The sequence below is a fragment of the Hylobates moloch genome, unplaced genomic scaffold, assembly GCF_009828535.3.
Source record: "Hylobates moloch isolate HMO894 unplaced genomic scaffold, HMol_V3 SCAFFOLD_67, whole genome shotgun sequence".
NCBI classification, from domain to species: Eukaryota; Metazoa; Chordata; class Mammalia; order Primates; family Hylobatidae; genus Hylobates; species Hylobates moloch.
This window is the reverse complement of record NW_026652342.1, coordinates 196,215-210,097: the sequence shown is the minus strand read 5'-3', so window position 1 is coordinate 210,097 and position 13,883 is coordinate 196,215. Positions and strand designations below refer to the sequence as shown.

At 34.7% G+C, this 13,883-nt stretch overlaps 1 protein-coding gene across 3 annotated transcripts in view; it reads left to right on the top strand.

Annotated features, from left to right (window-relative positions):
* LOC116463810 (centrosomal protein of 112 kDa) overlaps positions 1 to 13,883 on the top strand; it is a 390,683-nt gene that overhangs the window by 198,164 nt on the left and 178,636 nt on the right. For all 3 annotated transcript variants that reach the window (XM_058434855.1, XM_032147075.3, XM_058434856.1), the window contains exon 14: positions 3,188 to 3,370. In XM_058434855.1, coding sequence (XP_058290838.1) covers positions 3,188 to 3,370 — 183 coding nt within the window. The remainder of the gene's footprint in view (positions 1 to 3,187; positions 3,371 to 13,883) is intronic.

Here is a 13,883-nt window from a genome sequence, read left to right as displayed (position 1 = left end):
ACTCCCACCAACAGTGTAAAAGTGCTCCTATTTCTCCACATCCTCTCTAGCATCTGTTGTTTCCTGACTTTTTATGATCACCATTCTAACTGGCATGAGATGTTATCTCACTGTGGTTTTGATTTGCATTTCTCTAATGACCAGTGATGATGAGCTTTTTTCCATATGTTTGTTGTCTGCATAAATGTCTTCTTTTGAAAAGTGTCTGTTCATATCCTTCATCCACTATTTGATGGGGTTGTTTTTTTCTTGTAAATTTGTCTAAGTTCTTGTAAATTTGTCTAAGTTCTTTGTAGATTCTGGATATTAACCCTTTCTCAGATAGATAGATTGCAAAATTTTTCTCCCATTCTGTATTGTTGCCTGTTCACTCTGATGATAGTTTCTTTTGCTGTGCACAAGCTCTTTAGTTTAATTAGATCCCATTTGTCAATTTTGGCTTTTGTTGCCATTACTTTTAGTGTTTTAGTCATGAAGTCTTTGCCCATGCCTCTGTCCTGAGTGGTGTTGCCTAGGTTTTCTTCTAGGATTTTTATGGGTTTAGGTCTTATGTTTAAGTCTTTAATCCATCTTGAGTTAATTTTTGTATAAGGTGTAAGGAAGGGATCCAGTTTCGTTTTTCTGCATGTGGCTAGCCAGTTTTCCCAACACCATTTATTTAATAGAGAATCCTTTCCCCATTGCTCGTTTTTGTCAGGTTTGTCAAAGATCAGATGATTGTAGATGTGTGGCATTATTTCTGAGGCCTCTATTCTGTTCCATTGGTCTGTATATCTGTTTTGGTACCAGTTCCTTGCTGTTCTGGTTACTATAGCTTCGTAGTATAGTTTGAAGTCAGGTAGCATGATGCCTCCAGCTTTATTCTTTGTTCTTTTTGCTTAGGATTATTTTGGACTCTTTTTTGGTTCCATATAAAATTTAAAGTAGTTTTTTCTAATTCTGTGAAGAAAGTCAATGGTAGCTTGATGGGAATAGCATTGAATCTATAAATTACTTTGGGCAGTATGGCCATTTTCACAATATTAATTCTTCCTATCCATGAGCATGGAATGCTTTTCCATTTGTTTGTGTCCTCTCTGATTTCTTTGAGCAGTGGTTTGTAGTTCTCCTTGAAGAGGTCTTTCACATCCCTTGTAAATTGGATTCCTAGATATTTTATTCTCTTTGTAGCAATTGTGAATGGCAGTTCACTCATGATTTGGCTCTTTGTCTATTATTGGTGTACAGGAATGCTTGTGATTTTTGCATGTTGATTTTATATCCTGAGACTTTGCTGAAGTTGCTTATCAGCTTAAGGAGATTTCGGGCTGAGACGATGGGGTTTTCCAAATATACAATCATGTCATCTGCAAACCAGAGACAATTTGACTTTCTCTCTTTCTATTTGAATACGCTTTATTTCTTTCTCTTGCCTGATTGCCCTGACCAGAACTTCCAATACTATGTTGAATAGGAGTGGTGAGAGTCTTGTGCCGGTTTTCAAAGGGAATGCTTCCAGCTTTTGCCCATTCAGTATGATATTGGCTGTGGGTTTGTCATAAATAGCTCTTAATATTTTGAGATACATTCCATCAATACCTAGTTTATTGAGAGTTTTTAGCATGAAGGGATGTTGAATTTTATCAAAGGCCTTTTCTGCATCTATTGAGATAATCATGTGTTTTTTGTGATTGGTTCTATTTATGTGATGGATTACGTTTATTGATTTGCATATGTTGAACCAGCCTTGCATCCCAGGGATGAAGCCGACCTGATCATGGTGGATAAGCTTTTTCATGTGCTGCTGGATTTGGTTTGCCAGTATTTTATTGAGGATTTTTGCATCAATGTTCATCAGGGAAAATGGCCGGAAATTTTCTTCTCTTGTTGTGTCTCCGCCAGGTTTTGGTATCAGGATGATGCTGGCCTCATAAAATGAGTTAGGGAGGAGTCCCACTTTTTCTGTTGTTTGGAATAGTTTCAGAAGGAATGGTACCAGCTACTCTTTAATCACAATAAGAAAACATTTGAAACCTATGTTTTAAAGCAAATTTCATTTGTGTTTTGATTCTTGATTTGTCATAAGGGATAAGAATTTCAAATTTAAAAAGAAAACTTCTGAAATTTAGTGCAGTGTGCATGCCTGGAGAAATGAATGCTATAGCTTTAAGATAAGGTAGTCTGGTGATTCATTGCACGAAACAAGATCGATTTGGAGCAGGCTCCTACTGTTAGCTTTCTTGAAGATGGATTCTCACACTGAAAATAACACAACATATTCTAGATAACAGCAGTTTTTCCCCCGAAATCCACCAAAACTGAAGAAAAATCCAAGTGACTGTTCTTAGCAGCTGTGTGGCCTGGAGTTCACTGGGGAAGCTGGCTTCCTGCCGTCCCCTATTCATCACCTGCTTCAAAGACAGCCTGGCTGGCTATAGTTTGCAGGCCAGGTAGGGTGCCATTGTGCACAGTCTGGGAGGATTAGTATCAAAGCTGCGGCAACCAGGCCCTTGGTCTCGGGCTGCCATTCAGTCTAGCAGGGAGAGGCTAAGACTGGCCAAGGTCACAGTCTCCAGTGTGGAGTGGACTGGGAAAGGATCCTGAGAATAGAATGCTCTTTATGAAATCATGGTGCAAGCTTGCAGCACAGCAGGTGCCCTTCTGGAACACATAACATCTGTTTATGTTGGTATACCGTAGCTGACAATGAGATAATAGAGCTTTGAAATTTATCATTTTATTTTTTAAAAGACAACTGTATATACAAGAATCCAGATGCGTATTTAGCTCCGATCTTTTATTTGAAAATCATGAAGAAAGCTGACCGATTTAATTGCTGCCTTTTACATGTGTATATTTAAGCAAAAAGCAAAGTGTACTATTAACCATTTATAACCATTGCTGATCAGTAATACCCGAATTTTTGGGGAGGAAGTGACTAGCATTTGAGATAATTTTTTTCAATGTTCAGACATTTGTGTCAACAGATTGAAGAAGGATTTACTGAATATGCCCAACTATTTTGAATATTAGGAGGTTTGCATAACCACCACCCCAACAAATGAGAGTATTTCGAGGGTGAGGTAATAATGATGCAAAAATAAAAATTTTCAACTTGGACAAATTAGAGAAAAATTAAGCTGTACATGAGTTGTCATGACGACAAGGATGTTCTGTTGATGAACTGTCCTCCTCATTGTCCAATCAGATAGTAGAGCTGAAGCTGGAGCATGAACAGGAGAAGACGCACCTATTACAGCAGCATAACGCAGAGAAGGATAGCCTAGTCCGAGACCATGAACGGGAAATTGAAAACCTGGAAAAACAGCTTCGCGCTGCCAATATGGAGCACGAAAATCAAATTCAGGAGTTCAAGAAACGAGATGCACAGGTAATTATCAATAATATTTGATAAAACGGGTATCTGTTTTTAAAAAGTCATCAGCGTTTAATGTTTTCCTGTTATTCTTGTTGATGCACGCTGTTTGATCATTTGCAAAACTGACATATAAATGTGATTTTTTTTTTGTTTTTCTCCCCCCCCCCCCCCCACCCTCCCCCCACCCCCGTTTTGGGATGAATAAAGCTTTAACTACAGAAACCACAGGTAGCCAGATTAAAAATCCCATGGCGCGCTATAACTTGGCTCCCTTTTTTATAATCTTGTCTCAGTTCCTTTCATGATGGATTTTTTTAAGGTATCTGCCCCTTACCCCTCCCTTCAGCCTTAGCAAATCCCTATGAAATATATCAGCCTCACTCCTTGCTTTTTGTTTTAATCTATGTAGGTAATCAAGCAGCTGTTTTAATATTTGCTTTTCCTTCCTAGTGTTGCTGTTTTCATTAGACTATATTTGCTTAGATCACTCAGATGGTAATTGATAAAAATGACTCCAGAGAAGGGCTATTTCCCATCAGGTCTGTTGCTTTTTCCTGCACACACACATGCCTCCTAGCCCACATCTCTGTAGTCCCTGTTGGAAGCCATTTGGCAGAATAACCCCCAGCTGTGGTAGCATTTGACTCCTCAAACTTGTGGATGAAATGTGCACTGTCAGCATGGAAAATTATCTTTATAAATTTCAGATGAAAAAAGAAATCTATTGGATGTGTATCTTTGTGATACAATACATTCTTTAGAATATATATAATCAAGGGCCTTTAGTGTATCCTCTTGAGATTGCTGTGAAATTGTATTAAAGAAAAATTTAAGAGCAATTGATAACAATAAAAAGATAATGTTCTTTTCTAATAAAAACATATTGTATACTAGGTCTAAATACCCCTTTTCCCATTGAAATCTAACCATGCTAACCACACCACACAAGCTTCTCCCTCTAGTTATTCTTCCTCCCCAAATAATATAATTTTCAAACAAAACAAGCCTTCTATTATATTATGTCTTTCAACAATTTTATAATTATCTAAACATAAACACTACTAATTAAGTAAGATGTTAATTTTTTTGAGTGGACAGCGGGAGGTGGTAAGGCAAAGAATGGGAGTTATTGGTTATTTTTCATTTGACCTTGAGTTGTCTTCTATTTTCAGAGAATAACTGATGCAGTATGAATATACACAGCACAGGTTTTGTTGTCAATGGTATACATTTACAGTACAATTATTTCAACTTGTTTTATGGTGGTTTGGTACCTAAAAAGGTAGTCATTGTAGTGCCCATGTTACCACAATACTCAGGTGGTTCCTGTTAAATCATCGTGTATTATATTTTTGCCACCAGGCTCATTAGAGCCTTTGTGAAATATATGCTGGTGTTTTGACTCTTAGCCGTTCAATTTATTAGGAATATTTTCTAGTTCATATTCTCTTTCAAATATGATGTTAAACCTTACCATTGTTTTCCCATGGTAAGAGATATGGGTTCTGAGTCAGTGTAGGATTTGTTTGCATAGTAGAATTGTATAACGGATAAAATAAAATACACTAATTTACATAACTTCCTATTATTTGGGGGCTTCTATGGGAAGCCGATACAAGTGGAGGCCAAATTTAGAGGGAACCTTTGTGATTTTGCATGAGTCGTGTCTGCCATATAGGGTGCGGTTCATCCAATCATAACAAAAGGGAAATTTTAGTTCTATTACATATAATAAAGCCACAGGGATAGTACAATGAAGCTATTAATTGAATTTCTTCCTATTGAAACATTAAGTATGAGGACTATATGACCTCCTCAAATGTTGTAATTTAGGATTGTATTTCTCATATTTCATGTCTTTCTTGGAATGTTTTACTAATTGGAATTGTTGTCAAGGGAATGCCAGTAAGCAATGGAAACAGGCTAAATGCATTCTTGCTCAAAAGGAAAATAATTTTGTGTATGTTGTACTTAGTCATTCTTAGAGAATACTGTTTTTAAAACTTTTAGCAATGAGCTGTATTTTAAAAAATCTTATCATATGTACCAAAATACTCATAATTTGTATTTGTCTTTGGTTATTTACTGAGGATATTAATTCAGTTTCCTTCAGGTAAGTCTTAAATTTTCAAAATCTATCTCTTCATGGTTGTGGTCTAAATAATGTAATGTATAATACCTTTTAAGTTCTAAATTCATTCACAAATTTCAAGAAAACAAAGTAGGCATATAATTTTCAAAATAGAAGATCTTTTTCAAATCACTGTGTTGTAGTTTGATGCAGAGCAAACATATTAAATATTAGATTGTATAATTTTTTAATTCGATTTTCAGTTAGAGATTTGATTTTCAGTTAATGTGTGGCTATTCTAGTTTAGCAATGGAGGCCATTTTGTAAAAAGGACTATTTGAAATACTTAACCGGAAGAGGACCAGTGAAATATCTATTTTGAAATCTATGACTTAGTTTGCTGCTTCCCTTCCACCAGATTCTTAGATGAGTACAGTTTCCGTAAAATCTATTTTTGACTTCTTCCAAATATGTAGTACATTGTATGCTGATTAGAAAATCATTATTATAAAGTATAGTTACCAACCTTAAGGTGAATCATTCCAACTAGGGACTCCCTTTTGGTGAATATGTTTTATAATTATTATAGGTTAATTGTTATTCTAATAATTTCTGTTTTAAAGAGCAATGATAAGACATAGAAATGCATCAAGGACAATGAACTAGTCTCCTCATTTTGTTTGGTTCAGTTAGTAATTATTTTATGTCTATATTATATTTTTGTTGTAGGACTTTGATTTTCAATGGCAGGATATATTTTGATACTTAAATATGCTAATGTGCACATTAAATTTTACCACCATCATACCAGATGTTCAGTCTGGTATCTATCTAAGGTCATATGTTTAAAAAAAAGCATTCAGACCACTAGAAATCAAGACTTGTAGAAATTCATAACCTCATTGTATAATATTTCTCATTTACCAGGTCTCTCTTATTGAAATTATTTTGGAGAATGATCGCATTGATTCAATCATATTTTAATATGAAGAAAATTTCTAAATATAATCTTAGCTTCTTCTGACATGGAAGTTCTACATGTAATTCTTATTTTGCTTTTGAACTATAATGTAATGAAAGAATTTCTATAGTTTATCCTGTTGAATTAGAGGAAAAATAGAACATAGGTTCCTTGATCCCTTACTTGTCCTTTTAGGGCCCTGAACTATTTAGTGATTACTTGATGTTTTACATTTGTTGCCATACTGAGTGGTGTGTGTGACTACTGTAGAGACTGTTGCATAGAACCTTTGTGATCCTCCCCAGAGGTGGCGTCACCATCTTAGGACCGCTATGTGACCTGTTGCAGTAGAGACATTCAGGCACCTAGGGTAACCAGCAGCCATTGTGCATCACCATCAGTATCATGCAAATTAAATGCAGCAAACTTGCCGAAGGTCATCAGCCATATCTGAAAAATATATTGAATTTAGCATTTGCATATAGTACAGTGGCTCTTGCAAAACATTGGCATCTAAATGCCTTTCTTAATTCCCTACACTGAGAATCATAAATCTAATATGAACAATTTTTACATAATAAATGGACAGATTATCTTGATTTTGCCATAGTGATTCACATTAAGAGCTGAACCTACCACTGATTCCGAAATGTAGAATTTGTAATAATTCTTTTCTACTTAGAAAAAAGTTTTCCTAGAAAGATATTGATAGGGCAATTTTAATTTTAAAAATTGTATCTCAATTGCATTACCTGATTTTCCATGCATTTGCAAATTTGGGCCCAAGATAAAAATGGCCATTTGTAAACTGAGTGTGTGTCTGCATCCAGGGGCTTGAACATTGGCTATCATTCTTTAAAGATTACTCGAAGGGTAAATTTAATAATATATATAGTCTGAACATTCTTGTTATACCTATATACATGGCTTTTGGTCTTTGGTAGCATTTTTCTAGTGAAAACATTTTAGTTTTTTTATATGCCAGCTACTATCAAAAGGATCTAAAGCAGCATTTTATAATAAACATACACTTAAAATAACTGAAAATAATTATTAAGCAATAAATTATATTAACCACATTAGAAAATCTATACTGAAGAAAAAATATTACAGTTAAGCAGAAATTTTAGCTCTGCATTTGCCTAGAAGCCACAGCAAAGAGGGAAACTTTGCTGTGAATTGTATAATTCTAATTATGTAATGAAAAAAATCATCGCAGTTCTTTTTTTTTTGTAGTTCTCAGTTCTGAGAGAAATTTATGCCATTAGACTTTATATAAAGGACATTGACCAATATAATTGATGATATTTTCCATATGTTAAAACATTGGAAATAAAATCTGGTGAGGAAACTTTAGATTCTTTAGTATTTTCATAAAATGTAATTACTAGATTTTATTTTAATGTGCCAACATTTCATTTTAATTTATTGAGAATATTGTTATTCTCAAATCAAAAAACAAAGTGCTTTATGAAATGCAATTTTGTAGATATTATGAATCATAAGAAAGTATATTTTAAGTCACAGCCTAGCAAATTCTAGTACAGTTGTTTTATCACTGTGCCAGGAATACTTACAAAGTGTCTTTAGGAAGTAGAAATTAGAAACATAGCTGAGATTAGAAATTATTTAGGAGTTAATGCCTAATACTAATTTCCAAGTGTGTTATTAGCTTTCTTATATCTGATTTTCTTGTCTCTGAATTTGTTATGAAAAACTATAAAAAGAAATTATAAAATCAAATGGTAATTCACTCCAAAAGATACTTACACCTGTATTAAAATGATTCATATCCTACCTGCATAACCAAAATAGTATTTCATCACTAATATTTATTCATTAATGCCATTTGCTTGGTCCTGAGGTAGCATATATTTTTGTTTCTTTGGATAAAACTGGACTGATTGCTTGGAAAAACCAAGCCATGTAAACTCTATTTTTCCCCCAGCCTAATGAGGCTGTTGCTGTTAATGTAACCCTGTTTTTTGTTCCCCTCTTCTCCCTAGTGACACACATGGTCACATCAGAATGGTGGCCTGGTGTTCCAGCTGTGTACACACCAAGCTGTGCTACTCATCCCCTGATGTACTGAGTTATTTGTATTGAGAAGGCAGAGTATGTTTTAAGTATTAAGTGGTCTTTACTGCAATGTACAAAGTTTAATGTTAGGCATTAGAAGGTTGGTGGGAAAAGTTTTTATTATTTCACTTTTATTTTGTAAAAAGAAAATAAGATATTTTTGGTGGACTCCTGGTAAAACCACACATTACAATTCTCTATTTTCTTTAGATGAAGTTTTATCGTATTATCTAAGTGCTGTATTTAAGATAGCCCAGGAACTTTCTGTATATATTCAAAATATTGAGTTTTTCATAACTAGGCCATGTAAAAAAGCGTGTGGGGGAAATACTGTTTTTCTGACACCAAAAGCATAGGTCATACAGAATTTTCCAAATAGAGGGGGCAAAAATTCTCATCATATTTTGGCTTGGATGCACTGATGTGAAGATCGTGTTTCATTAGTATGCAATAATGTCGTGTCTATTAGTATTACATGTGAATTTAATAATACATTTGCATTATTTATATATTACTATACAAATTAATACGTAAAATAATACTATTTCTTAAGTATTTAGTTAGCAGAAAATATAGGAAAATGCTATTTTAAGTAAAGCTTACATTTTGTGTAGGTCACCAGCTTTCTTTTTCCATTATAATTCTAAAGTTTTGTAATTGTTTTCATCCTGAAGGCATAAAACTAGTGTATATATACCTGTGATTAAACTATTATAAACAATTTAACTTTGTCCTCATCATGGAGAAAATTATATTGTTTAAAAAGCAAAAAATATAAGCTGAGGCAAGAAAAATGATTTCTCTAACAACGATCCATTTGTAGAAGATACAGTGTATCTTTAGTCCTGTGCATATTTTTTAAATGCGGCAGTTACCATGGAAACCACATTCTGTGGTATTTGGTCCACTTTTAGATAGGGAGCATTTCTTTTAAAGACAAACCTTCTAAATAATACCATAAAGTATTCCATTTGCATTAGTAACTTTGTGTCAACTAATAATGATTGTTTTAAAAATCTGTCTTTTGTTCTCATTATATTTAATGGATTTCTTTAGAAATATTAAAATTGTTCTTGAAGAAGAGGTAATTAAATATGGAAGAGATTTTAAATAGGGAGTAAAATATGATCACTGCAGTGGTGAGAACTGAGAGGGTTGCAAGGGACCACAAGTCATTGTATACCATATGTTCTGCCAACATGAAGCTTTTAGTTATATCAGGTGTCTAAGTATCTAGCAGTAGTATAGTCAGATAAAGTAATCTAAAGAGATGACCACATCCAACTGTATTCCATTTACAGATAAGAAACCTTTGATTCAAGGACAGTCTCTTGCCTAAGGTCACAGAACTAGCAAACCAGGGCTTCTTAATCTAAATTTAGTGCTCTTTCTATCATAGTTTCCTCCAAGAAAGATTTTAGATTTTTGGAGAGACTTGGACATGGCAAAAAAGGAACAGGATTATATAGGAATCTTTGCCTGGCATGGGAGAGAGAGACACTGGTACTCTGCTCCCCTGCTGAGCTTGTCATAGCAGTTTGCATTTCTTTCAGCAATTTGCCATATTTGATGTTGCTCCAAAGTCATAATATTGCTTGAATAATGCTGCTTGATTTCCAGTTTGAGTATGTAGTAGCTCCTCCAACAACACTGAGTTTTTATGTTTGTATGTGTTTAACAGAAGCAGTAGCAACAGCAACAACCACAACAACAACAACAATTTATGGTGTGCTTTCCATGTGCCAAGCTCTCTGCTGGGTCCTTTGCATTGCATTCTCTTATGCAACCCTTTAATACCTTATGAGGATGACATTTGCTATCTGGAAACTCTGTTTTGATCTTTTTACCTAGGTCAGAAGATGACTATATGTATTTTCATTTTACCAATGAGGAATGATTCAGAAAGCATAAATAAATTGCCCAAGGTTATGTAACTAAGAGTTAGTGTACTGGGACTCATAGCAAAGTCCTCTACCCCATATGCCTGCTAGTGTATGAGCACATTGTCTCTGAATTTTATTTATTCTGCGTAAATCCATTATATTCCTCATTTTGGATTGTCACTACCTTACTAGATTTAAAATAATGATACTCATAATTCAAACTATGTGTATCCAAATCAAGTATTAGCTGGTAGTTTCACTCTTTCTCCAAAACCACAAGCCATGACTATGTCTTTCTTTTGAGGTAAATTAAACTCTAAAGAGATATGCAATCCTTAATATTTTCTTTGGAATATAGTTTCTTCCAACAAGTTTCAGAATTTGTAGAATAGAAGAGTGAGTAGTGAGTACATTTTTGAAATGGGTTCACTTTTGGTTTCACATTATTACTGAAATAAGAAGGAGTGCCCAGAGTAAGAATCCACCAAGTTTTTGGGTCAATGAGGCCTACCAGTCTTGATAAAAACAGCATAGGAATTTGTATTTAGTAGTGGTAAGGTATGGTTTTTTGTGAATGGTTTATGATCTGTGGATATTTGTTATATTCACATACTAATTTGGAATATTACATATGATCCATTCATTTTATAGAATGAAATTTTAACTCTCAGGGTTCAATGTTTGTTAGTATTTTTTTCCTAAAGGAACCTGAATGAGGATCCTATTGCATGACAGAATTGTTTGTTAGTATTTTTTTCCTAAAGGAACCTGAATGAGGACCCTATCACATGACAGAATCCAATAAAAGCCACTTAGAAATGAGGTAAAAGATTATGAAGTTCAAACCTGGAGATTTTTTCATACTCATACAAGGGTATAATTAGAAAATGTGTTTCTTCTAGACTCCTCAAAAACAATTTATATTGATGCAGTGTTAGCTTCATCCTAGAGCTATTTTGCTCAAAGTAAAAACTTTTAAGATGAATTCTTTTCTAAAATAAATACTCCAGAGATAAAGCATTATTCTGCATGCAGAATGTCATTTCCACTGACATAAGGAAATATGCCTTGAGTTATTTTTAGCATATTGCTCTTCCTTCTCCTTTTCACCTAGGCCTCGATGAAATTACTAGGAATATTGGCAGAAATTATCTCTGAGAAAGTATTGGATGAATAACTCTTCTTCCTTAATGTCTTGGAAAAGTCATTTTTGGACTTCTGACTCAATCGGTTCTGTAAGAGACATCCCCGATGTCTTCATTTGTATATTTGTGGTAATTTTTTTGTGACAGAGAGGTTGAAGCCAAAGTGCAAGAAATGATTGGCAAAATGGTGATATCATCAAATGTTCAAAGAGCCGGCAAATTGAAGCTTATTAAACTGTCATTTTGTCTCCCATTCAGGACTAATTGGAATCATGCCTACTTGCATGATATGAAAGATACTTAACGCCTGAGCTTTTCTCATGACAAAAATGTCACAAATTGGTGTCAGGGAGACTTTAAATGCCTATTTGGAGAAGAGAACACAGCATTGTATGAAAATAATGGTCTGTTTTCAAACTACTGTAATATTTGTGTACAGAAAATATTTTATAAATATTGTCGTTAAGTGGAAACTTTTAGATAATAAAGATGGGCTGAATTGAGCCCCCAAGTATTGAATCAGTAGGTTAGTGTGCAACTTGAGATAATGTTTTTTAGTTGAAACAAATATTAAAATTCAAGGAAAATTATACTTTTTCACTTGTTTTAATAATTATTTTAAGTTACATCTTGATCTCTTGAGTGCTTTTGGATATTTGTGTACTGGGAGGTTGGGAAAAATCATAAGAAATCACAAAGAAACAATACACAATTAGACTTCCAGGGTTTGAAAATGTGTTATTTTTCTGGTTTATTTTTACTTGTTTTGCTTAGGTATGAAGTCAAGTATTAGTCAATACTGAAAGTATTAGTAACATTTGAATATGAGTTAATGGTGTCCTCAGAGATTGAAGTGTGCTGAATTATGTAACCTGGATCTGGGTCTCTTCCCTCGTTTGTAGGGACAGTTGTAATGCTGCACTAGTCTCGAGGAGTGTGTGTGTCCTTTCACCGGATACTGTGGCTCTGTGATACAGAAGAGCTTTCAGTGAACAGAGATCCAGTAGTTCAGCCAGGCCCACCATCTTAAAACAAGGGAATTTTCCAGTGGAAAGACCTGAAAGTCGCAGGTCTTTAAAAAGGTTAAAATTAAATTGGTGATTCATTCATCTTAAGTTTGCTCCTTAAGTCAGTATTTATTAAGAAAACAAACCCCAGATCCCTAGGGTCAAGTGGGACCTTACTGATTTCGTTACTTTCAAAGATGTCATTTAATGTACAAAATGCATGTGTTCACCAAATGTTTCCTGAAAAGCTAATTTTTTGAAATGTAAATGTTATCCTCACTTGTTGGCTAAAATGATAGCTCCAGTTATAGTGATGTTGACATGCGCAACAAGAGAAGTGGAGTGTGAGGGTTGAAAACTTTTGCTCTTCAATTATCCACCAATTACTGCCAAAGCTGTCATTAGACAAATGCCATGAGTTCAAGAGCTGCAGTGTGTTCTAGGCTCCCCTGTTAAAGTCCAGACTGTGCATAGATGTTTCAGACTTGGGGCAAAATTTGGAAATGCGCTCTTGTGATGTCACCTCTCTAACCATTTCTAGTGGCACACAAGAAAAAAAAATCACCATCTACTGCCATAATGTTGCTGTTTCTTAAAAACATTATTCAATTCAGGAACAAGAGTAGTAGAGTAAATCTCAAGAAAAATCGTAATTATTCTTAACCGTTTTGATTGCTTTTTGAAATCTCATTGTTTCAGATTAATACAGAAAAAAATGGAACTCTGTGACTTGGACATTTTATAATTATGACCCTTCAGATAATATGTAAATCAAATTTATTTCCCTGTAAGTTTGCTGGCCAAAAATTAGGCAGACATCAACTTTATTTCATTAAGAATTTTGGAGTGCTTACTCTGTGCCAGGCCCTAGGGCTGGGCATGCATACCTTTAGGAGGTGCCTTTCACATCCTGATTTATGTGAATGTTGCCCCAGAGTTGTACAGGGCATGGCCTATATGGCCGTAAGGGTATTCCTGTACCCAGTGCAAGATAGACCAGTACTCTGCTCTAAAGGAAATTACAGTTGCAGTGGGGAAGACAGATCATAAGACAAAAACCAAATTAACAAGGAGAGTATCACATAGCAATAACTTGTAGGTGGAGAATTAAAATTGAGAGATATGATACAGTGACAATTGTGTTAGCTGGCCATCAGAGAACGCCTCTCCAAGGAAAGGATATCTCATTTAAGATCTGATTGATGAGAAGCCAACCAGACCGAGGCAACAATTGGTGCAGAGACCCTGTAGGAAAATAAGTTTTGTGTGTTCTCGAAATGAAAAAGGAGACCTGTCTGGCACGAACATAGCAGGTGTGAGAAAGGGGGCGGGGAGTAGCAGACACAGGGCTTTTTAAGCCCTGGTGAAGAGTTTGAATT